General features: G+C 48.7%; 1 protein-coding gene across 1 annotated transcript in view; it reads left to right on the top strand.

Annotated features, from left to right (window-relative positions):
- epha4b (eph receptor A4b) overlaps nucleotides 1-14,816 on the top strand; it is an 83,466-nt gene extending 68,650 nt beyond the window's left edge. The window contains exons 12-17 of the mRNA XM_035536401.1: nucleotides 6,309-6,370; nucleotides 7,693-7,902; nucleotides 8,559-8,708; nucleotides 10,033-10,226; nucleotides 11,070-11,207; nucleotides 12,000-14,816. Of these exons, the coding sequence (XP_035392294.1) occupies nucleotides 6,309-6,370; nucleotides 7,693-7,902; nucleotides 8,559-8,708; nucleotides 10,033-10,226; nucleotides 11,070-11,207; nucleotides 12,000-12,099 (854 nt within the window). The 3' untranslated portion in view covers nucleotides 12,100-14,816. The remainder of the gene's footprint in view (nucleotides 1-6,308; nucleotides 6,371-7,692; nucleotides 7,903-8,558; nucleotides 8,709-10,032; nucleotides 10,227-11,069; nucleotides 11,208-11,999) is intronic.
- The last annotated feature ends 11,289 nt before the right edge of the window (nucleotides 14,817-26,105 follow it).

The following is a 26,105-nucleotide window of genomic DNA, read 5'->3' as shown; positions in this document are numbered from 1 at the left end:
TTATGTGCCCAACAATCGGGCAATCTGGAAACATTCAATTTGGAGGCGGCCGTCGTCAGGGGCGTTCGGGAAGGCCCAGAGGGGCTTAGCGCCTCCCTAAGGGGGCGGTTCCTTCGCCGAGAGGAAAAGAAAAACCCCAAAAAAACACAGCTGCCATGGGCATCATTTTCAGCCAATCTCAACTAATCATTGAGTCTTAACCAAATTAAGCAAGTCTTCTAACACACAATGCAATCACATCTGTGGGGAGTCAGTTGGATCCGCGTTTCGGAGTAGGACACGCAGCGGGGGGGGTTAACCTGCTTATACGGAGGCTGTGGAACATGTTCCCGTGCGCAGATGCACGGCGCCCTCATCGGCGCTGATTACCGCGCCACAGGGGTAGCGGCTTTTGTTTAATCAAAAACGACTCTCTTTCATGGTCTCTCTCTGTCTGTCTCTCTCTCTCTCTCTCTCTCCTTCTCTCTCTCCCTCTTTATTACACCCGCACACCAACGCACTCATCTCATACACGCACTCCTTCGACGAGTTTCCGTTGAGTTACGGCTCCCTGATCGGGGCGTCTTTGGCACGCCGCGCGAGTCATCGCGGCCGCCCTCGTAAAACCGTCGCACCAGCCAAAGCGACAACCTGAAGACAAGGCGCACTGATTGCCGTATGTTCAGGGGAACGGTGTTATCACCAGCGGACCAGGGAGGCTCTATTACGATATCAGTTCTTAACTACTAACTCACCAGCTTAAGATCTAAGACTTACTTAGTTTTAGTAGCAAAAGAAACAGCACTAGTGCATGAATCATCTTCCCACAGTAGTCTTGTTTTTGGTTTTTGGACTTATAAGGATAAATAAAAATAAAGATTCTTTGGTACGCAGATTCAAAACCCTGCATTTCACTGTGAACTTTGACAGCGTGACCTGTGAATGATGGTGGCTCGATGCATTATGTCGCCTGTTTGGCAGATGGGTTCAGGAGGTCAGAGAGGTGCGCGTGCGTCCGACTCAAAAAGGTGTGATGGCGCAGGATTTACGGCAGGAAGATGACTAAACAAGACCGTGCAAATTGCGCAGGACACGCTGTCACGACAGGGCAGGTGAAATAACGCAGATCTCCATTAGGGTGCGAGAGAGGGTCACTGCTGGGAGTCCTCAGCAAACAGCAGGCGCTCTGAGGATTCCTGTTCCACTGTGGCTTCTACACAAAATGGCATGTCAGTAGTCGGAGCTCACTAGCGTTCATTAGCGCTAACTAAAGCTCACTAATGATTACTAGTGTTCACTAAAGCTCACTAATGTTTACTAGTGTTCACCAAAGCTCACTAGCCTTCACGAGTGAGCACTAGTGTTCACTAAAGCTCACTAATATTTACTTTGTTCACTAAAGCTCACTAGCGAGCACTAGTGTTCACTAAAGCTCACTAATGTATACTAGTGTTCACTAAAGCTCACTAGCGTTCATTAGCGATAAATAAAGCTCACTAATGTTTACTAGTGTTCACTAAAGCTCACTAGTGTTTACTAGTGTTCACTAAAGCTCACTAGCCTTCACTAGCGAGCACTAGTGTTCACTAATGCCACAGTCCAGCATTCTCTGTAGAGAGCTTTTGTCGTTAAATCGGCCTGATGACATTTCATCCTTTTTTTTTCATGCAATGTGTCATCCTGTGTCTCACCTTTTCTCTTCCCTTGAAAAATCTGTGGCTTTGTGTGTGTGTGCGTCTTTGTGTGTGTGTGCGTGTTTGTGTGTGTGTACGTGCGCGTGTGCGTCTTGACCCGAACATGTTTAATGGTGTGAACCTGGGAAGGATGAATGCTGATGAACGGGAGGTGCGCACATCAGATTACACCAATCAGCGGCTTCCCTCTGATTGGCAGGCGGCCGCTGCCCCAGAAGCGCCTGATTGGTGCACTTACATGGTACGCTGAGACTCCAGCACACTCTGTCACCTTTAAAGAGCACAAGACAGAAATTAAGAAAGAAGATCAAACAACAACAACAACAAAAAAAACCAAAAAAAAACGCGGGACCAGGCTCGTATTAAGCAGGACTGCAAGCAAGACTGAAAACGTCTCGAAACGTAGTCCCGCTCCCGCGCAGGCCCTGCGCCCTCCAGGACCGCGCCGCGGTGGGCCGGTCCCGGGTAGCCGCCGCGCACGCCGAGTTCCCTTAAAAAGCCATTAAGACGGGATCGATGGGACGCGGCCGGTAAAAGAACTGTTCCTTTGGTCCCCGCGTCCGTCGTCACACACGAGGGACGCGGTGAGGCTGTCAGCAGCAAAGGTGCCAGTCTGTTCAATATCTCCTTAATCCCCTGAGTTAGTTCCCCATAAATCAAAGGTCCAGCAGCCAGAAATAAAATAAGTCGTTGGACATGGAAATGATTCTTTTTTAAGGCCAGTGTTAACATGGGGGTTACTGCCGGGGAAACGGTTGAGAGCAAGGTGACCATTTTCTGGACCGTGACTTTAGCACCTGCTGTAAAATCAATAGCCGCTCCTCAGGAGCGGTCATCGCCGCGAACTCAACAGCAGGCCGGGGGTGGGGTGGCGGAAGATGTGGGGTTGCTTTTAACTTGTTAATGGGGTGTTACTGTTAGGGAGAATGCGCACACACACACACACACACACACACACACACATACAAAAAAACATCTCAACTGTAATGCTGAGTCCTATGGTCTGTAATCCTTACCTAACAAATCTCTATAAATCCCCCTCCCCCCGGGTCTCTCTCTCTCTCTCTCTCTCTCTCTCTCTCTGCACCTCCCCCTTTATTCACTGCAGTCAAGAACAGAGAACAGGCTTCATGTGAGACTCCTCTGGTATTGTGTTGCCATGAATCAGGCCCAGGTAACATTCGCCTTTGATTACAGGGGCCCAATGTTCCTTTCAGGTTCTCATTTTCTGCTGCACTTGCGTGTAACACTTATCTGGGTCAGAGAGGCCCCGGTGGGACCACCTTCATCGAGCGTCCCCCCACCCTCTGCTAGCAAGGCGCTGATCTCCAGCGGTTCCGCTGTGACAGGTGCAGTTTAGTGCCCGTGATTCCATTCTGCCACCCTGAATCTCATAATCTGGGATTATAACCCTCTTCAGCACAGAAACCAACTTCTCATCATCGGGGTCCGCAATTCTCAGAGAACATTCCCGCCCCGGTCGTGGTGACTAGCGCCGGCACGAGTCCGTTCAACAACGGAAAGTGAAAATGTTTCTCACGGCAGGTGGTGATTTCCCTGATTTTAAGCGCGTTCGGCAATGTTCCATAATTCCATCGGTTAACAGCCTTTATACAGTCACACAGCCCAGTGGTCAGCAACCGCCGGTGGACTTTGTTCCGGCCATGCAGAGCAGGGGCCACAGCGACATGGGTGGGCGGAACGAGAGTGATTCGGGTTCATCTCCTGCACACAGAACCTACCGTTTAGACCGATTCGGTCTCAGAAAGAGAGAGAGAGAGACTTTCTGAAGCGCCTCACTGTTTCATCAGAAATGTCATTACAAAAACCTTCATCGGCTTACAGCAGTGTTTCCTGTTCTCTGTACCTGATGCTGGGGAATGAATTTGTAACACTGTCATGTGAGCGTTTGTCTTCTGCACGATTAGAGCCGTGCTCACGCCTCTCGTCGTACCCAATCCGTTTTGTTGCCAAGTAACACCGCATGTTCAGCGACTTGCCACTGCACCAGACGCTTCACCACACCGACAATAGCCATGGCTCAGTGGTGTGTGTGTTGTGTGTGTGTGTGTGTGTGTGTGTGTGTGTGTGTGTGTGTGTGTGTGTGTGTGTGTGTGTGTGTGTGTGTGTGTGTGTGTGTGTGTGTGTGTGTCCTAGTGCGTGCGCCGTAACCACTTGTGTGTAATTTAGGTACTCTGGGTGATGGGGGGGGGGGGTCGAGGTTTTGTAGAACACGAAATAAAACTTTAATTCATTAATTTAAAATCCCTCTGAAGGTTGAGATTATTTGCTCCAGTAAATCTGACTTTAAAGGATTCTTCATATTTCTTTTTTTTCTTTTTTTATAATGATGCTTATTTATAATTTGACCCACGGAGGTCAGAGGTCGTCTGGAGCTGGGTAATAAGCCTGTAACACATTTCCCAAACGCCACACACATTTCTAACATTTTTAGCCACATTCCACTCCACTGATCTTCTAGCCCTGTGAACCATATTTTTCGAAAAGGTTAATAAGACTTTGTCCGAAATCAATATCGCTTTTTAAAGATAGTGTGCAAGGCCCAGACGGGTCTGTCTGCAGCCTGCCAGCACGTCTGATCCGTAGTCCAGAGCCTGCACACACTGATCCGGACGGTCAGCCTGGCCACGCGCTTCCTCACGATCGCAAAACACACACACACACACATATACGCGCGTGCGCGCACACTCATACAGACATAGTGACATCAAATGGCCACCCACCACTGTGTCATCCCCAGAGTGGAGTGTGTGGCGCAAGCCGATTTCGGTCAGCTGACAGCTACATTACTCTGCTGCCGAAAAGTTCAAGGGAATTGTTTTTTTTTGTTTTTTTTCCCTTTTTGGGGGGAGCAGGGGTTGGGGGGGCGTGGTGGGGGGTGACTGTCAAGGCATTCATCATGGTGAGATAGTGATTTAATTTGGGGCGATGTACAACTGGTCCGGCTATTGTGGAGATGCTCCGACAGGACTATCGACTTACCCTCAACACGCGCACACACACACACACACACACACGCGCACGCGCACACACAAGCCTAACCTCCATTTCCACAGTACATGTCCCAGCATTCCAAAGTGGAGACAGAGCAGGACTGGGCCATTTATCAGGTGTGCCTGGGGCGGTGTTTAAGTCCCAGGGCGAGAGACAGGGACGATAGCTTACAACTGATCTTTAGTGTCTCTGCTAAATGCATACTAGACAGAGACATAGGCACGCCTCGCACAAACACACACACACAAACACACACACAAATGCCCCCTACTCATTCCTGAGTTTGGCCTTCACGTGCGCCTCCACGTGCGCCTCCATCCGTGCTCGTAGAGTTCATAGCTTTGTGGCCTCGTTCTCCACATGCCACCGCGCCTGATCACGCAGGGCACACGCGCCAGAATCAGTCGCCCTAATTTATAACCCCCAACACAAACACACCAGACACGCAGGTGGCCCTGCGCATACGCTGTCATACGTCGGATCAGTGACAGGAGAGGAGATTCCGGCTCATGGGCGGAGACGTCGGGCGTTTCCCTTCCACGCACGAGCGACGGATGCAGGTTGAACGGGCAACGGTGCAAGACTGAGCTGGAGGCGTTCACGAGCCCGCTGGAGCGATACAGGCTGGGTTGCTCGTGAGCAAATCACGATGGGCAAAACCACCGATCACGAGCGGCTTATTTACCTTCTCGTCATTCGGAGTTCTCGGGTCATGAGGGTACAATTTAAAATTGAGTGTGTGGGGACAGGCTCCAGTGATTGTCCAGTGTCTGTAGCATGTGATCTGGTGCAGACAAGGTTGTTGTGTGTTAATTCAATTGGGTTGTTATTTGTGTGCGTGCGTGTGTTTGTAAATGTCTCTATCGCCATCCTAGCTGTGAGAATAATGTCATGTGGCTATCTTAGGAGGTGTGTCTGCATGTGTGTGTGTGTGTTTGTAATCACTAAACCCTCAAATTACAGACTCACAAACTCAGCTTGCTCACAAACTCAGCTTCCATCTTGTGATTAGTCGTGAGAAAAAGGTATTGATGTTGCTGGCATGCGCGCGCGTGCGTGTGTGTCTGCGCTCCTCGAGTTAATCAGTAGATTAACGCTCACCCGGCAGCATGCGCGCGTGTACACACGCTGTCTGGCGCCTCGCTCTATTGTCTCGGGCCCCTGGGCGTGGCTCGACCCATTTGTAACACATGTCAGCGACATGGGAAAGTGTGGCAGGCCCTGTCGAGATTACAGGTGTACAGCACCTGCCACAAATCATCCCCGTTGTTTCCAACGTCCCTCCCACACGCCTCCACGGGCCACCCTGCCTGCCATTCACTGCAGTCTCTCGGCTAACAGACCGAGCAGCCCGATGGGCTAACTGGGCACTGTTGTGGCCGGTGGAGGACTCTGATGAGGATGTGTCATAGTGAATAATAGGGTTGTGTGGGGGAGGGCTAGTTTGGCTAGACCCCCCCACCCCGCCTCCCTTTAATACGTCAGAAGTGCAGGATTAATGATACCATTACTGTGATTTATATCTGTGTCTACAACCACCCTCACCCTTCAGCTCCACCAAACCGGACTGTTGCTGAATGTTTTATTCCTGTTTCCTGTTGTTGTTGTTGTTGTGCACAGGCAAGCCAGTGATGATCATAACGGAATACATGGAGAACGGCTCCTTGGACACCTTCTTAAAGGTGAGGAGCGGTCCGCCTGCAGTCCCGGCCCCCGCCAAACGGTGGCGCTGTGGTGGCCGGGAAGGAGCCTCCCCCCAAACCCCTCCATTTCCATGGGAATGTTCTGGGGCGCGCAATCGTGAGAGTGAGAGACAGATTTCACGAACCCGCTGCAGAGCGAGGGAGCGAATGAGATCGGCGGATTTCTAATTAAGGGGACACCTCCACCACAAATCTCCTCAAACACCTCCAAACGTCTCCTCCGCACCCCGATTTATGGATGCCTGAATGGAGTGGCCTTGGAATTTTATTCCGGACAGATATGTTTTTTTTTTCCCTTTGATTGCACACACTTCGAGCAAATGAAAATGAAATCTAGCCAAAAAAAAAAAAAGGTTTCTCTGAAACTGTCGATCCTTGTGGCATGTAATGAATGCCATAAATAGCCCTTTAGCCCACATAAAAAGCTAACATAATTACGGGGTGTTTTTTTACGGCTAATAGCTCATAGCCTGTCTGCCTAGTCTACACGTGTTTAATTAGAGTATGGATCAATTTATTAAAAACAACCCTGCCCCCACGCCCCTCACACCGGCTCACGCACGCACACACACACACATACATGCGCGTAAGACACACAAACACACGCGCTATCTCGCTCTCATTCTCACGCATGCTGTTTTTACAGTAAGCACCTCAGCCTGATTGACATCACAGCGGATGCTGATCAGGACGAGCGATCAATCACCGAGCCGTGTTTCATAAAACAAGGCATAATTAACCCGCTTCCCACACGGGCTCGTCAAACAAGGCCGTGGTCAGGATTGATATTGCTCGGAGAGAGAAAGAGAGGCATTTTAACAAGATTACTTCATGGCCCGGTTATGCAGATCAAGGCATCAGGCTAATTGCTCACAGCTCAGATTGTTTCAGGGCTAAAAACGACAGCCCAGCCTCCCTGTTTTTCTTGAGAAAACAGATTGTTCTACACCAATAAGCGCATGTAAGAATTAGAAGCTATTACGACAGGACAGGCTGTAAAATCTCCAGTCAGGGTAGTTCTTTAGCATAATAAACAGTGACCTCAAGGTCCGATTCAGTCCAGGCACTGCAGTTCAGTATCCCAATAAACAAACAAACCAGACAGACAACAAATACCCACAGCATAACACAGGAGAGGTGAGGTTTTTTGGGTTTTTTTATGTTTTATGTGGGGGATAAACATAAAGATCTTATCCGGTTGGCCAGGCGCTTTTGTGACTTGGAGCCGGTCCCAGATCTTATGAGTAAGGTTTCCCGCGCAAGAGATTGTTGACGGACAGGTGCTCGCTCTCCGTCTGCAGAAGAACGACGGGCGCTTCACGGTCATCCAGCTGGTGGGCATCCTGCGCGGCATCGCCTCGGGCATGAAGTACCTGTCGGACATGAGCTACGTGCACCGCGACCTGGCCGCCCGCAACATCCTGGTCAACAGCAACCTGGTGTGCAAGGTGTCCGACTTCGGCCTGTCCCGGGTGCTGGAGGACGATCCAGAGGCCGCCTACACCACGCGGGTAAGTCGAGCCGAAAAAGGACAGAAGGGGAAAATTGGAGTCTGGGAAAGGACCGGGAAGAGCGGGAATGATGAGAAGGGGGATGGAGGAGGGGACGGTGTCGGGGGTGGGGGTGGGGGTGTCCGGAAGGGCCGAGCGGAAGCCAGCAGGCCTTTGGGAGGGTGTGGAAAAACGGGGGAAAAACCTGGGGGGAGAGGTAGCTCCGTGTGTGCAAATCACCATATCAGCAGGAGGTCCAATTCGAGGGGTAGGAGGGTGTCTCTTCAGCCCTGAAAAGACCCCTGCGTCCAGGCTGCACGTGTGTGTAGAGTGCGTTCTCATAAGCGATTCTCACCGAGCACGCAAGCCATGGAAGCGCAGAGCCCACCTAACCATGGTTACTAGCCCTGACTTTGATATGGGCTGTAAATAATAAAGCTTCCCGCTTGGCCGGGAGGCGGGGCCAACGGGACACACCCTCTCATTGGCTGAGTGTAGTGCCAGTCTGCCTCTCATTTGACTTTGACTTAGCGGAGACTGACCAGCGAGGGCCGCAGCGGCGTTTTAACCAGATTAACAAACTCCAAACTTGCATTGCCACGGGGCCCGGAAATGTTTTTAGGCAGGCAAAGGATGGAGTCCTATGTTCATCCCCTTCTTTCACTTCGGCGGCGCAGGGGGGAAAGATCCCCATCCGCTGGACGGCGCCGGAAGCCATCGCCTACCGGAAGTTCACCTCCGCCAGTGACGTGTGGAGCTACGGCATCGTCATGTGGGAGGTGATGTCGTACGGCGAGCGGCCGTACTGGGAGATGTCCAATCAAGACGTGAGTGTCCCCGAGCAGAAAAGCCACCAATGTCTGTATTACATGTTTACATGTTTGTTGCCACAGTGCGAAGCTGCCTTGTTGATGAACATCCTTAATAAGTCAAATTCTAACCCTCCCTGCACTTTTCTGCTTCAACCTATTTATGTACGTGTACAGTTGTTCTTAGTTTTCAGCAGTGCGCATGAATGAAACCCCTTTTAGCTCAAATCTAATATTGGAGACCCTCGTGATAACATTGAATATTTCTTAGAGCCAATTATTTTGTCAAGGAAAGAAAGCTTTCTACCTTTTCTACCAGAGAAATGAGAGAGAGAGAGAGGGAGAGAGAGAGAGAGAGAGAGAGAGAGAGAGATTTGTACTTTTTGTCATAGGACCAGCAAAATCTTGGCTGTGGTAAATTAGTCAGGATTTATGTGCTATACTTTTTGTGTATCATTTTGTTGCCATTCCACAGTACAGTAGCTCATCTAGTACATCTGGCAACAACATACGTTCTCTCTCTCTCTCTCTCTCTCTCTCTCTCCCTCTCTCTCTCCCTCCCTCTCCCTCCCTCTCCCACTGCCTCTCTCTCCCTCTCTCTCTCTCTCTCTCCCTCGCTCCCTCTCTCTCTCTCTCCCTCTCTCTCCCTCCCTCTCTTCCTCTCTCTCTCCCTCTCTCTCCCTCTTCTTTTCCCGTTCTCTCTCTCCCTCTCTCCCTCTCTCTCCCCCATATCTCTCTCTCTCTCTCCCTCTCCCTCTCTTTCCCTCTCTCTCTCCCTCTCTCTCTCCCTCTCTCTCTCTCTCCCTCTCTCTCTCCCTCTCCCTCTCTCTCTGCCTCTCTCTCTCTCTCTCTCTCCCTCGCTCCCTCTCTCTCTCTCTCCCTCCCTCTCTCTTCTGCTCTCTCCCTCTCCTTCTCCCTCTCTCTCTCTCCCTCTCTCTCTCTCTCTCTCCCTCTCTCTCCCTCCCTCTCTCTTCCTCTCTCTCCCTCTCTCTCTGCCTCTCCTTCTCCCTCTCTCTCCCTCTCTCTCTCCCTCTCTCTCTCTCTCTCTCTCTCTCTCTCTCCCTCTTACTGTTTCACTTTCTTTTACTCTCCATCTCTTGTTTTTTTCCTTCTCATTTCTTCACTCTCAGTCTCTCTCTCTCTCTCTCTCTCTCCCTCTCTCTCTCCCTCCCTCTCTCCTTCTCCCCCTCTCCCTCTCTCTCTCTCTCCCTCCCTCTCTCTCTCCCTCTCTCTCTCTCCCTCTCTCTCCCCCTCTCTCAGTTCGACTCAGTGGTGCTTTACTGGCATGACAAATAGCCACGCTTGCATCGCTCTCTGCTGATCCTCCTTTGTTCCCGCTCAGGTGATTAAGGCGATAGACGAGGGGTACCGGCTGCCAGCGCCCATGGACTGCCCCGTGGTGCTCCACCAGCTCATGCTGAACTGCTGGGAGAAGGGTCGCAGCGACAGGCCCAAGTTCGGCCAGATCGTCAACACCCTGGACAAGCTGATCCGCAACCCCAGCAGCCTGAAGGATCTGGCCAGCACCTCCATATGGTAAGCCACCACTCCACCTCCTGTCTGCGGGCGGAGTTTCTGTTAAAGCAACAACACCCACCCACCCCCCGATATGATACAGCTAGTGTGACAGCTAAGTAATTTATTCAGCGCTGGTTCCATCGAGATGGAGAGCTAAACTATGCAGGCGAAGACGGGATAGGGGACATTTCGGTTTAAGCGTCGCGATTTTTCCCTCGTGGAATTTTCACGGTTCTCTCACTCTGAGCTTAACTCACGCCGCGTTTCACCACTGATTCACACCCCATCTTTTTACATTTCCAGTTCCGTCAAGTTCCACCTCCACAAGATGACACTGATAGTATTTTTTTTTTTTTGGTTCATGCTTGCACGTAGAATAGCCCCAGAAGCCTGAGCGTGGTTACATCAGATGTTAGGTGGGCTGCAGGTTGGCTCCTGCTCACCAGGTTTAGATCAGGATCTTAAGGGAAAGGAGAGATTAGTGCCGTAAGCCTCCAGACAGGCAGTCCGGCATGCATCACCCTCCCGCCTTCCCAGAGCCGCGTCCGATTGGCTGAAGCTTCCGCCATTTGATCCTGCTACTCCTAGCCACCCAACCCAGGAGGGGATTAGCGATGATCGAAGCGGCTCCCTGGATTGGGTTGGAAGTTATCTGCCCTTTTTTCCCACTAAAACGCTGCTTCCTTGTCAAAAGAGCGAGAGCTGTCTTTGCGCCACCGTTCCCCTGGAGAATCTCCATCTCACGGGCTTTCCCGCACAGGCATCCCAGACTGTATCGTTCTGTTTCGTAGTGAATACGTCCAGGCTCAATATGATCACACAGCTACCCAAACTAGCATGGCCCCCATCCCTCCTTTCCAGGGAAGACGTGTCCACTCCAGATTTGAGCGTCGGAACCGTGGACGAGTGGCTAGACGCCATCAGGATGGGTCAGTACAAGGAGAACTTTGCTTCCGCTGGCTACGTCACGCTAGACGCAATACTCTACATCAGTTTAAGGTACTGTACTCAAGACTTCAACAGCAGGTTCATCCCTAACTATCACAGCTACACTCTGTGGTGTGTACCAATAAATCAGTTCTCTGCGGTACGGTTCAAAAAACCACGATACGATATTGTTGATGCAGTGTATATAAATATCAACAGTTCTTAATTCATGGACTCAAATTGTGTTCTTAAACCACTCTGCGAAGAAAACAGTTTATTTTTACCATTATTCTGTGGACCAAGTTGACAGGAATATGCTAATCTGAAGCTAAGGGCTTTCAATAAATGTTTATCTTCAACCTGATCCGCACAGAGTTTGTTGTGATTTGAAGAAGTGTAAAATGTACTGGCGGTATCGACTGTATTGATCCTTTATTGCTGAGAGTGGTCATGTCACACTGCACTGCAATCACTTCCGAAATACTGCGAAACGCCAAATCATCTCGTGTTGCGGAGAAGGCCAAGGTTCGCGCCCAAGGTTCACACCGTGGTTTGGGTTCTGACAGTCCTCGGGTTGGTTCTCGGCTGGGCTGCAGAGTGCCGGAGGAGTGCTACTTGCACCAGTGTGCTCTGTTGTGGTGCAGGACGCCAGCTCTGAGCCTTGGAAGTCAAACCGTCTGTCATTACTGTTTCTGAAAGCACAGTCAACAAGATAAATGGGCAGAGCCCGTGAGAGAGAAGTTTAAGTCAAAAAATGTGGCACACAGTGTGTGAACGAAGTGCACTGTAGCGTGCCCAATTAACCCATCTCTCTCTCTCTCTCTCTCTCTCTCTCTCCCTCCCTCTCTCCCAATGTTCCTATAGTGAGCTGAGTAAGATGGGCGTGACCCTTGTCGGGCATCAGAAGAAGATCCTCTCCGGTGTCCAGAGTCTGCATGCCCAGGGGAGTCAAGTGCAGGTATAACAGCTCCGCCAGCAGACAGAGCGGAGCTGTCAGACTGACATCACACCCAGAGAAAGAGAGAGGGGGAGAGAGAGAGAGAGAGAAAGAAAGAGAGAGAGAGGGAGAGAGAGCGAGCGCTAACCCCAGAACTGCTGCTCCCAGAACCGTCTCCAACCAGCAGCTTCACCGAACAAATTGTCACCCCACCCCCCCATCCCGGACGCCCGGAGCGCCGTTCCACAGCCTCCGCACTCAAAGAGCCGGCACCACGCCACAGAGGCCAACCCGTGACGGGGCGACCCGGCAGAGAAAGAGAAAACTAACTTTAAAAAAAAAAAAAAAAAAGAACAAGAAAGAAAGGGGAAGTGATCCAGCGAACATTATGAACTGTTTTGTGAAGTGTGCGGTCATTTTGCATTGTCTTGCAATTCGTATGATGTCATTCATGTCATTTCATTGGTTTAATTACCAAGGTCACAAAGAGGTGCCTGATAGCCAGACTGGGATTAAATTGGGATTGGTGCATTCGGGGGGCCTGCCTCAGTAGGGGTATGTCTCCCATTCTTTTACCCCCATCTGCAACCAGAAAGCAGACTGAAAGGGATTAGGGCATGTGATTTAAAATGTTGACTCTCTTAGCCGTCTGTAGTCCAGATCGGCCGTTATGTTTTTCCGCAGCAATTATATGACACCCCTCCCATGGGCCCCACGATCCCGATAATAAACGAATGACCATTCTGCTTGGTTTTCATATCTAGTGGCAGCTGGACATGGTGTTGCTAGTGGTGGATTGGAGTGTAGTCCTTGGCTTTGTGTCTGAGATTATGAGGCAGTGAGATTACGGGGACGCATTAGGAAGAAAGAGGACGCTTCAGGACACAACTGGAGCCTCACTGCGGTATACTCGGTAACGGCTGTTCGTTACCTCAGAGCAGAAGCAGCCATTTTTCTCATGATCATACTGTGATAAAAAAGAATGCCAGACGCTTTTTTTGGAGTGGAGGAGAGGGGGTTCTTTTATCATTTGTTACACATCCTGGCTGTGTGAATGCTGGTGCGTGTTGACCATTAAAACTGGGAATGCGTCCCTTCATCGCACGGCTAAAGCGTTGTCTCTGAATGAGGGGCTGCTTATCTGTGCGAGGACCCAATTGGGGGGTTTGGTGGTGTTTATTTTTACTTTTTTCTTGTTTCTTTGTTGTCATCGTCGTCGTCCCCCCCAAATTTCCTACTGTCCTTCTGTATTCCCAAATGGAAGCTGGTGGAGATCGGCATTCCCGAACGACATAGGCCTAAGCGAGCTGGCTGACACCTTAAGCTGCATGGCTAATCTGGAGTACAAAAAGTATTCAACTTTATTCGGTAAATAAGTCTCGGGTGAACCGTATCACACGTAGCCAATAGTGCAACACTGCATGGTTCCATTTACAAGACCATCCTGCAGATCTGCGTGATGCCCGTTGTCTTAGTAGACAAATGGTAGACAAAAAAAAAACACGAAAAACCGTGTCAATATACTGTCATGAAGAAACCATCGTAAAGCAAGACTCCTCAGCGTCGAGCTCTTAGCGTTGACAACGCCTGCCACTTTTATGTTTACAGCCGCGTTAACCCAAGAAGGACAGATTCTAACGTATTCTAATGTATCATAGTGTAAAAAAAAGTGTACAGCGTTGATTTCAAATGAGAGAACAGGAAAAGAGCCTCTAGAATGTTTGTAACGATGTTACTCGATCTAGTTTTTGAAGAGAGAAAAAAGATGCGGTAACATAACCGTCCCGGCGGAGTTTGCGGATGTGGGATATGGCCGAATTCTGGAATGTAGCATGGATCCTCAAGCTTCATCTTTGGTCGACAAGCGACAGTGACAGTTAGTCTTTCCCTCAAGCGGCTTGACTTTAGATGCCTTATTAACCGTGTTTCCTTCTCCCTTCCTCCCGGTAGAGGCCGTCTTCATGAAAACCCGGATGTACATAGTATTTATCTCGCCGCCATTCCGGTAGCCCGTCCTCCCGAGAAGCGAGTGCCGTTTTATCCACAAGCGTTGGTGCATGTGGCTTGGGGAAAGAATGATCGCAAACCCAAACAAAATGTCCTCGTTCAAAATTTACTATTTTTGTACAAGTTGTGCTGTGGAGTATCCTTGTTTGATTTACGAAGACAACTATCATTTGTACATCCTTGGTTGATAACAGAAGCTAATAAGCCTTGATCAAACTGTTGAAATTTCCTGACTATGGATTTTATTCCAGAGACATTTCACATTTCTTTTTACCAGTGTGTGTGTTTTTTTCTTATTTGGTGCATTGTAATTAAATATAATCCGACATGCTCCGTACGTGACTCACTCCAAGTTGTTGTCTTACAGGCACGCGAGTGTTTATGATTGCCACGCGACTTGTTTCAGATTCAGCTCAAGTCTGATCTGGGATGTTGAAATATCATTATCATGGTGTGAGATGTATTTTACAAAAACACAAAAACAAACTGAAACCCTGAGAGCGACTTGTAATATTTACTGGGTTGTTAGGGCGAATGAGTCCGCATTCACTCACCAAGGCCCCCTGTGCACGAGTCATTATTTTCTTGAGCGATGGTTACAAATTATTCACTGTAAAATGCAAGTTGAAGAGCAGTAAGAACTGTGTCAGTGCCCATGAGTTTTGCCCATATTGCACATATTAATATGAAGTGTAAACAAACTAAATGTAAAGTTGTGATAATATATTGAGAGAAATTCATCTGTTCTAGCTCTGGAATGAGGTTTTTTTGGGGCGGGGGGGATGGGTTGGTTGTTTTCTGTTCTGGCAAAGTGACACAGTAAGACACAAAAAAACACCATGTATATTCAAAGCCGGGGGGTCGATCCTCCTTGGTACCCCATTTAGACATGTGCCATGGAGCTAAACGTGTGCCATGGAGCTAAACGTGTGCCATGGAGCTAAACGTGTGCCATGGAGCCAGACGTGTGCCATGGAGCTAAACGTGTGCCATGGAGCCAGACGTGTGCCATGGAGCTAAACGTGTGCCATGGAGCCAGACGTGTGCCATGGAGCCAAACGTGTGCCATGGAGCCAGACGTGTGCCATGGAGCCAAACGTGTGCCGTGGAGCCAGACGTGTGCCGTGGAGCCAGACGTGTGCCGTGGAGCCAGACGTGTGCCATGGAGCTAAACGTGTGCCATGGAGCCAGACGTGTGCCATGGAACCAGCCAGCTCTCCTTACTCAGCTCCAGGAGACAACGCACTGACGATCTGAACGCGTACGAGGAATGTCGGGTGTCTGTGGGCACTGTTAAATTAAAACCACCCCAAAAATGATGATGATGATGATGATGAAGGCTGGGGACAATGATGATACACTCGTCTTCCACCACCGTGTATTTTAAATACATTTCCAGATCAAATTGAGTTTACACAAATGAGTAAATAAAGGGTTGACGCGAATGCTCTGACTACTGGTGCCAGTTAGACGAAGAAGATGAAAACGTTGTTTGCGATGTAAGTACGCAAGTCGCGTCTTCAGTGGTGCAGCTAAAAAGGGAGGAGGGTGTGTGCCAGTCACGGACCTGACGCTGTCCGTGTGTCCTCTGTGTAAGCTGTGCCCACGGTCCCTTCCCGCACCACGGCACTGGTCACCCTCCCCCCGGATGGCACCTATTCCCCCGAGCCCCTACACGTTGCCGTAATAAACACGCTGATATTTTTACCCATCACCGAAACGCCTCTCACTTGTTTTGATGGCATGCACAGTGTGTGGTTTGCAGGCAATGTCAAGCTTAGCAGTTGTTAATTCTGCAAAGTGCGATTTTCACCACTCACAAATGTAGAGTTAACAATTAGTATTCTATATACCCTCTGACACACCCTTTATTTCAGTCTGCGCAGCACATGCTTCAGTTTATTTGACGGTTGTTGCCCTTATATAGAGATATACTGCAGTGAAATTGGCAGTCTACAGGAACAGGTGGAAAATGTTCAGTGTTCATCTTGCTGCAATGATATTGTTCAACACAGTAATGTAGTGCATGAGTGCGTGATATGCAATACAGTGTGTGTGTGTGTGTAAGTACATATATATGTACACACACAATACACAACAAGCTCATTCTTAACACTCATTCATTCTATAATTCTTAACAACATCTAAGAATGAACAAGATCACAAAAGACAGCAAGACTGAAATGTGCGGCACGAGAGCTGAGATGAAAGTCCAGCGTAAACAAACATTCTCCGCAGTGCATCATAATCAGCCTTTTTTTCACTCCCGCCTTTCTCCAGATCTTAACCAGACAGGCCCTTTGAGAGAGAGAGAGAGAGAGAGAGAGAGAGAGAGAGAGGTTCCTGACCTTCTGCTCTTTTCCGCTCTCTTAAAGCACTATTGCCTTGGCTGTCACTCAATGTTACATCCATTATCCCCAATGTCCACCCTGTCTTTCTCTCCTCTGTCTTACTGCCGGCCACACACACACTCCTGCCCACGTCTCAGGCAGCGCAGGGCCATTTTTCACCCATCGTTAGCCGGACAGACGGATGAATTTTGCGGGTTGGCTGGAAGCCTCTGATAATGGAATCACGAGTGGAGAATGAAAGACGAGAGATGATGGAGATCCAGTGGAGTACGGTGGCCCCGAAGGAACACATTCCCGTCAAATAGTACAAGGTAAGGAAAGTGGAATAGAACAGAAATCATGGCCCTGTACCACGTTAAGATTGAGGCATCCTTTCATGAGTGTAATTTCAGGACACCTTGTTCCCAGAGGAGATTATTACCCAGACAGGAGAGCGCTGCTCTCCTATACACTGGTTCATAACCACCTTCACCTTGCCAAAGCCATGATCTCCACGTCTATCACACACAGTTACAGTAGCATGAAGATCAATAGCATGGGGAGAATTCCACAAATACTAGTTATTAAACTACTAGTGTAAACTTACACTACGAAGCTGGTGCTGGGTGGAGTGTGTATGGGTGGAGAGTGTAAGGTTGGAGAGTGCATGATCAGAGATTGCTTTCACAGTTCAGCTGATCCGTTCTGACTGCAGTAAAACAAACAAACGTGCAGTCGACATCGGTGGTGAATTGTCCAAAAGACGGCTGTTGCCCCGTCCAGCGTATGTTTAGTGACAGAGGCCTGTCGTTTCTGTAACCCTGTCACTGCTCTGGTCCACTGCCATGGTGTCCTTGGAAAAACTATTTCTCCATGCTGCGACAGAAACGTGCAGTGACGATTCCAAACAGTGGCTGTGGAGCAGGCCTGCCAAACCCCTCCGCACCCAAGCTAGACCCTCCTGCTGAAACCATCGTACATACATCTACCAGTATGACTGTACATGTGCTCTGTGGGAACAGAACCCGTGGACATCATGTTGCCAGCAACGTACATTACCTACAGAGCTACATTCCTGAGTGACTTGTACACCAATGCCATTAAGAGCTTAGAGGCTAAAGAGTTACAAATTAATTTCCTTTAAACGTGAAAGTGCCAACTCCATCTTCTGAAGATTATACCCCCCCCCCCTCCCTAGTAGCCAAAGGAAGCATTTTTCTCTGTGTAAGCTTGAGGCTTTGTTATGGCAGTTTGTGGACTCTTGAGATGTGCATGTTTGTATGTGTGTGTTTGCATATTTGTGTTTGTGTGTGTGTGTGTTCGTTTGAGCATGTGTGAGTGTGCATGCGTGTGTGTGAATGCGTGTATGTTTGCATGTGTGAGTGTGTGGGCATGTGCATGTGTGAGTGTGCGAGTGTGTGTATGTGTATATGTGTGTGTGAGTGTGAGTATGTATGTTTGCGAGCATGTGATGTATGTGTGTGAGCATGTGTGGGTGTATGTGTGTGTGTGAGCATGTGTGGGTGTGTGTTTGTATGTTTGTGTGCGTGTGTGTGTGTGCTTGTGAGTGTGTGTGTGTGTGTATGTGTGTGTGAGCATGTGTGTTTGAGTGTGTGTGTGAGAGCATGTGTGTGTGAGTGTGTGTATATCTGAGTGCATACATTTGTGTGTGTGGGTGTGTGTGTGTGTGTGTGTGTGTGTGTGTGTGTGTGTGTGTGCAGGGCTTACACTCTTGACCACACAGGCTGCAGGCCCAGGAGGTCAGCATGGATCTATAGGTCCCCACATAGCGGCAGGCTCCTGTGTTGTTTTAATGCCTGCTGCATGCACATTAAGAGACACCCAAACCACTGCCTGACAAAATGAGTGAAAGGGGTAATTAGACTGCACACCCTGGAGACCCTGCTACTGTGTGTGTGTGTGTGTGTGTGTGAGTGTGTGTGTGTGTGAGTGAGTGCTTTCCAGCTATCATGCACATACACTTTCTCGCCCCATCAATCATGCGTGGCCCCTTCGAGTTTTATCCACCGAGCCACATAACCTCTTCAAATTATGTCAATGCACATTTTAAGAGAGATCAATAGCTGGTACAGTAAGCTGGGGTCCACATCTGCTCCGGTCCACGCAGACCCTAATTAGACCGATGATAAAATGCCACATTATCGCATGGTGATCCATCACATCCTCCTAAGTGACAGACGGCCATTCAGTTCGGACCCCCCCCCGGCATCCAGGGTGTCATATGATTGCTTATTATGGGGTACACGACAGAGAGAGATTGAGGAGGATTGGATTTGGGTTGAACGACTTGCCCTAACAACCCTTTGAAAGGGGGTCTTGGAGGGACCCCCTTCTGTCTCATACTGGGCTTTGGGAATACAATTCAAATTTAGGAATTTAGGGATTTAGGAAATATGAACTATGGGAATGTCTACTCTCCCAGAGCTGGAAGCAGGGACTGCGTCTTCTCAGAATACGACTCGGTTTGGAGTGAGCGACCCGGCCACCCCATGCAGTCCACCTTTACGTCCCTCAGGGTTGCTGGGCTGCCATTCAGTACCAGCAATATCCTGCCAAAGCAGACCACGCTGGATTACCGCGGTGTTACGGGCATGACACCCGCCACCCCCGAGCGGTTAGACTGGAGGCCGTGCGGATGTGTTGACCATCCCTTCAAATCTTCACCAATTGTTTGTCATACGAAACATCCGGCAGGGTCATTTTGGGTGGACATTGACGTGTAACACCAATCTGACGTACTCACATCGGCGCACCAACCACGCCATTACCAAGTCAGAGCTGTCAATGGTCCGACATGCAGTGGTCTTGTGGTCAGAAACGTGACTGGTAATGAACAGGGGTGGATGACAAACCTGTGCATAACTGTAGGTGGACTACGGTCTCTAATTACACACTTTAAATGCACCAGTAGGCTTAGGGTACCTAATATTGTGATCTTCACGTTTGAATAACTAGTGTGTGTTACACTGTGGCACATTTCATATGTAAACAACACTGACCCTAGCGATTTAACCCTTAACCATCTTCTTCTGCGGAAAGACCACGGCTCGAGAGCAGTTTGGTCAAGGACTGTGCCACCCTGCTTCCCTTCTCCTCCTGTCCTTCAGTCAGTTGGATGTCTTCTCAAACAAGAATTCTGTGCATGGTTCCTGGAATTGCATCCGGCGGTGGCGGGTGGCGGGTGGTGTGTGGGGGGTAATGAAGGTGAATTTCCACCCACAATAGGAGTCATGTCCTGACCAGTTGAGCTAAAGTGCATCCGGCGGGGCCCAGAACGATCTCGTCGCACCGTGCGGCGTGTTCTCCACAAAGCACGTAAGGGCACGCGAAAGGTTTCGTTCCGTTTATTTTTGCGGCCCTTTTTGGAATCGTCAATCCCGTCACGCGCTGCCGTTGTTTTGACAGCACTGAAGCGGCGCCAGTTAAACGTGTCACGTCTGATCTTTAGTTTGACTTTCTGGTGCAGATGAGCGTGTGTCGGCGCACAGGAAAACTTTGACGACACGCAGTGAGCGACTGAGGGAGAGAGAGAGAAAATCAAAACCGTAGTCTTTCAGGTTTGGCTTTAGTTCTCGTCTCTGTGGGTGGATTTAACTCCAGCGTCACCTCTCGAAGGGACGGATCCCAGGCGAGTCTATCAGAATGCTGCACAGGCCAGCCAGCCCTGCCCACGACTCGGAGTGCTTCCTGCTAGACACCAGGCCTTCCAGCCGGCCCTGCCCACAACTCGGAGTACTTCCTTCTAGACACAGTCTACTGTAAGGTATTGCCTTGCGGGCAATCGAAACCGTTTTTGTGCTTGCTGGAAGCAGGAAACTTGTGTACAGACCAACTGTCAACTTCCATTCCCACTTCAAAAGCCTGTTTATTCAGTGTTTCATTTTCCTGTATTTCGTAGATAATTTTGTACATTTGGTCCTTACAAGCACAGAGAACAAAGGTGCACACAGATTCACACACACACAGCCACACACACACACACGTGTACACACACACAACACACCACAATGGTGTTTTTGAAATGACCCCTGCAGGAACTCATGCTCGTCTTAGGGGTGTTTTTCTTGCGTGCATCTTGTTTCAGTCGAATGGGTTTCTCCCTTTTAAGAGGCTTGCTTGTTTGCGACTGGAACTCTTTTGTTTCCCACGGGAGAGAACTTTGCCTATTAAAGCAATTTCCTGCCTTCGCATTCTCATCAGCCTTCACGAGGTCCTGGTTGGATCTATGGAGGGAACAGCAAGCTTTAAATTGCATCTCAAGCCCAAGTCTGGTCATTCCTACGCCACGTACCACTGACTCACATGGGAAAGAACGCACCATGCACAGGGCATTTGACTTGGAGAGAGAGAGAGAGAGAGAGAGAGAGAGAGAGAGAGAGAGAGAGAGAGAGAGAGAGAGAGAGAGAGAGAGAGAGAGAGAGAGAGAGAGAGAGAGAGAGAGAGAGAGAGAGAGAGAGAGAAATGGTGCTTCCAAAAACCACCCCAGTAGAGCTGGGGTCTCCACATGGGCCTCATCATGGTCCACTGGCTCTGCTCGATCCCCCCGGTGCCATTTTTCTGTTACGTCTCGTGTTACCGAGGTGGGAGAGAATAATTCCTATTCTCCTGGAGGTCCAGGTCACTGTCGCCTCCACCGCTGTCATCGGTAGCGATCCTCAAAAGTGCTGCGTTCAGGATCCCGGAATCTCATGTGTGTTGCTACTGGGGATGGTGGCAGGTACGATGCACTTTAGAGACATTTTAGAGCTTTGCTTTGCTAAAGATTTCAAAGAGCATCGTGTTAGCGAACCGCGAACACACGAATGCTAAAATAGGACCTGAGCGCTCCTGCGCGGGGACCAGCCACCGGCACACAACCGGGCACCCGGAACCCTCGGCGGTCCCGCAACTCGGAAAACGGGGCAGAGGAACAAAACGAAAATGAAAAAACAATTGAAAAGGAAAGGAAGAAAGGAACGAAGGCCTCTGAGGTGAAGACCGTCTCTAAAGGAACGACGCAAGGGTCCGCCTGAGCCGGGGGGACTGGGGGGGGTGAGATGAAGGAAGACAGACAGATGGTCAAGGGCTAGAAATCAGATCTGGCAGCGGTATAAACATGTCAGTTTACTCACACTGAGGCTGACCAGAGGATTAGTGCACCTGCGCACTGGGTACTGAGTCCAAGTAGATCGGAAACAGTGCACTGCACTCATGAGATGAATTCCCAGACCACAAGCCTGATTCGACTTTCCCAATTTTTCCGTTCGTGTGACAAGGGAGTTGTCATTTTCACTGGCGTGAATCAGAAGTTTGCTTATGTTTTCTTCCTGTCTGAACAGAGTGTCGTGGCAACTGCTTGTGATCAAACTGACCAGGCTTGGAAATGACGCTTACGCATTCGATAGGTTAAGCAAACCTAAATCGACATTAACACACGAGCGTATTTTCAGCTCGAGGACGACCTTTGACTTATTGCTTTTCTAATGGAAACAGATGGCCTTCTCGGCATCTTTTGATTTCAGGCCTTAAATCAACTCCAATTCCAAGAGCCTTGGGATCAATGAGGTCAGTTCCAGCATTACGGTCACGGATGAGAGGCGTTCTCTCTCAGGAGCTCACCCACCTCGCTCGGCACAGGGCATGCCCAATCCAATCCCATTTTCCCTGGATCCTGCCCCATCCATACTCAATTTCCTCCTTCCCGGATCACGCCGGGAGCCTTGATCAATGCGCCACAGGCCTGCCTACCCTGGACTGGGGTAATGGCCATCCGACCGGGTAATGGAATTCGGTTGTCAATCAACGCACTTCTAATGCTAACCAAGAGGTCAACAAAATGATTGGATGGTGCTCTCTTGCTCCAAGTAGCTACGTAGGCGTGGAAGGCCACAGCATACGTAAAGAAGCAGCCATCAGACATCGAAAACATTGTGTTCTATTCGAGTGCTTCACTCGTCCTGCCACGGAAGGGCCACGGTGGGTAGAGGGTTTGTAACCAGTTGGCATCAGCCATCAAATCTGAGACGAAGGGTCAGATGTGAAACATTTGATCTTTTTGTTTCGATGTTTCCACATTTTGACCTTAATCCCCTGAGGAGCTTAAAGAATCTTCTATAAATATTCTAAAGTAATAAAAAATAAAACAAATCAGGCACAACCCCCTCCAAAAAACCCCACACCAAGCGTGCCATCTTGACATGACAGCTCACCCACGAGAGTGATGAGAAGTGTGATGTCGAGTGGACACAGGGCAACACTAGCGAGTAATACACCTGGTTTACGCACGGCTCACTCTCCTAACAAAGATTGATTTTTCCCAGTTCCAGAGCCAGAGAGCTGGATATGCTTCTGCAGTTGAAGAGCAAATGAGCGCAAGTAAGTTGACTCGGTCATCAAATACATCTCACGAGCTCAGGAGCTTGCTTCAATATTTAGCCGTGATTCACAGCAGTTCAGAGAAGTCCTGGTTTATTTTGGTTAGTGTAAAAGGAAGCGCGTACGCAATGTAGACGTTAGCGGATATAGTGAGAATGACATCACTGGAATCGAGGCCTACTACTTTAATACCACACACGGATCTTTATCCTCCGATAGAATGCCAAATCAATATCTTACTACCATATGGCAGTCATCGAAAACACACACACACACACACACACACACACACACACACACACACACACACACACACACACACACACACACACACACACACACACACACACACACACACAAACAATGAAAACCAAAGTGAAATGCAAGATTGTGAAGGCATGAAATTGAAACATCTGTAAGAAATCGTGTGGGCACAGGCTAGTCTAAGCAGTAACAGACCGCATCTCAGTCTGAAGGGAGAGAGTGTTTTGGAGAAAGAGAGAGAGAGAGAGAGAGAGAGAGAGAGAGAGAGAGAGAGAGAGGGGTCCCAGGCTTCTGAACAACCCGCTTCAGACGAAGTCGTTATGGGACCTGGTCGCTAATTTTGTTTCCCTGCCAGCCACTGCTTGCTTGTTTATCTTTATTTTGAATGTGAAAGCGCATGAAACCAAGCCGGGAGCAAGAAAACTTGGCAAAGAACAGTCGGAGACACATAGCCTACTCTGCGTGCGTGTGCGTGTGCGTGTGTGTGGGTGTGGTCATGGCTTGGATGGTTTATCTGATTGTCGGCTGGGGTTAGACATGCTCTTTATGTACCACAGTGGTACATTCGATGGTTCTGTCCCAATAAACTGAATGAACACTAAAGAAACCTACAGAGTGCTGTGAGTAGCACCAAACAGGAAGTGCTTGTGGACGTATGATAGCATCAGAATAAAAGCCATAGTTACTTCATTAGAAATTAATTCCCCCTCTATGATCTCACCAAGTTAACTGGATTAAAGCCCTGGCGGTTTGAGCTCCACGGAGACAACATTCTCTTTACACACACACACACACACACACACACACACACACACACACACACACTCTGCTTCAACTAACGCTAAATTAGGCCAGGGACAAGGTCCCCATCCCTAAGCTGTCCTCACCTCTGCTTTTCATCTGTGCTCTCTCCCACCGAGGGCTCTGATTGGTCCAGGCTCAGCTCTGAGGTCACCTGCACCTTATCCAGTTTAGCGTGTTTAGAGTCTAGCATCCCAACACTCAGGGACCTGGGCTCAAACTCTGCATTTAAACATTTGCTTTGCAAATGTGACAATAAAAAACAAACAAGCACATAAGCAAAACAAAACGACGGGACGGAGTAATATTCACAGGCTTATGCGTTAAGTGTGAAATTATCCTTATAAAGGGTTTACAATTAGTTTATTAATGATTATAGATTAGGTCATAACCACATTACAAAAATCAATAATGAGCAGTTATAACAGAAAATTAAAAAAGGGCTCCTCAAGATGTTTTGTATCAAATAGTGAATACATTCCTCTGTACAGTTAAACCTCAGATGTCACTGCTCACATATCTTGCTGTCTTCACTACACCTTTCATCTGCACCACACATGTTGTTCCTACCCTTTAACCACCAACAGGTTTGTTTTGTTTTATCAGAAGTCATCATTCGGCCCACATTAACGTGTGAAATAACAATATTCACATAGGTCGATTGATTACTGTTACCCTTATTCTAACAGCTTTTAGGACCGAATGTTTCAACCTGTACTACAATCTGAGCTGAGGTAATATTTTAAGTGTTAAGTTGGCGAGGTCAAACCCAGCATCCCGTGGGAGCTGCGTTAAAGGGTACATCGGAACTAGCTGTATGCTGAGGTGGCACGGCCACAGAGAAGCTCCCAGTGGATCACGCTACTGGTTAATTCAGTCTAGTGACAGATGTGAGCCAGATGTGAGTCACAACCAGCAGTCGAGAGCTGAGTGACGATCTGCAGACCGTGACACAACCAGCGCTCGACGTTGAGTGATGACACGCAGGCCATGTCATAACCAGCACTCGACACTTGAGTGATGATCTGTAGGCTTTGACACAACCAGCGCTCGACAGATAAGTCTCACTGTGCACAAAGGCTTCAAGGCAAAAAATTTCAGCAGGTTTGGACACCTAACATGTCTTGGCTGATCAACTACAGCTGGGATAAGGGGAAAATATAAATTAGATTCTTCGCTAAATGATTCTTTTGAACTATGCGTTTTGTGTTTTGTTAAGGATTTAGATGGTTGGTGTACATGCAACATGGCCACAGTTTCAGCAGGCGTTTGCAATTGTGTACATTGCCACACTTTTCCGCCCTTTGAAATCAGTGTGTTTTTCCCTCGTCATGGGGAAATGGTCGGAACAACATGGCGTGGTCGGAACAACCAGGGTTTGGAGAGCACAAACGTCCGATAATCGTGGGTGTAGCCGGGACAGCAGGATAAACACGTACGTTCACAGCATGTCAAATCAGACACACGAACTGAGTGGCATTGTGGGAAATGTTTCGTGTTCTCTTTCCTTTTCTTAATCAGCCTTCGCCGGTAATCAGGGCCCTGATCTGAATGAGAGCAGTGTGGGTAATGCGAAACGCGCTCAGAATGAAGTTGCTGATTTTTTGGCAGGGTTTTCTGTACCTCTTGACCTTGCAACATATCCTTCGAAAAGATTGTATGATGGTGCAGCTGCTCTACACACACACACACACACACACACACACACACACACAAATTGGAGCGTTGCATGGTAGATAAACTTGATTTTCAAAAGAAGTGTCGCACCAAACAAAATATCACCTACAGGAGTAAAGAAAACCTCAGCACTGTAGACAATGAACCGCACAGATCCACTGTGATTTAGCTTCCTAAAGGACCAGAAGATCCAGCTATTTCACACTGGAACAAAAAAAGTTCAATTTTTGTTGCCCAGTGACTTCCGCTCAACATACAATAACCCCGGATTGCTTGTTTCTTATCACAGGTGTACTTTTGTTCTTAAAATTAAATTTGAAATGAAGTCATCTTTCATCAGGGCGTAAATGTTTATATTACTGTAGCTTCTGCTATTTTATTTATCGGTTTGTTCACCACTTGGTTTATTGGTTTGTTTACCACTGTCTTCAGCAGCAGTGACAGGACCCTGCTGTTCACTACTGTTCACTACTACTTTTTTTTTTCTTAACTACTGTGATTTTCTTTCCAGGAGAAGCCTACATCTTGAGGGTAAAACCATCCAAATCCCTAGATCAGAAGCCACGCAGTGAAAGGTCC

The sequence above is a fragment of the Electrophorus electricus genome, chromosome 18 (assembly GCF_013358815.1).
Source record: "Electrophorus electricus isolate fEleEle1 chromosome 18, fEleEle1.pri, whole genome shotgun sequence".
NCBI lineage: Eukaryota > Metazoa > Chordata > Actinopteri > Gymnotiformes > Gymnotidae > Electrophorus > Electrophorus electricus.
This window is presented reverse-complemented; position numbering and strand designations above follow the sequence as displayed.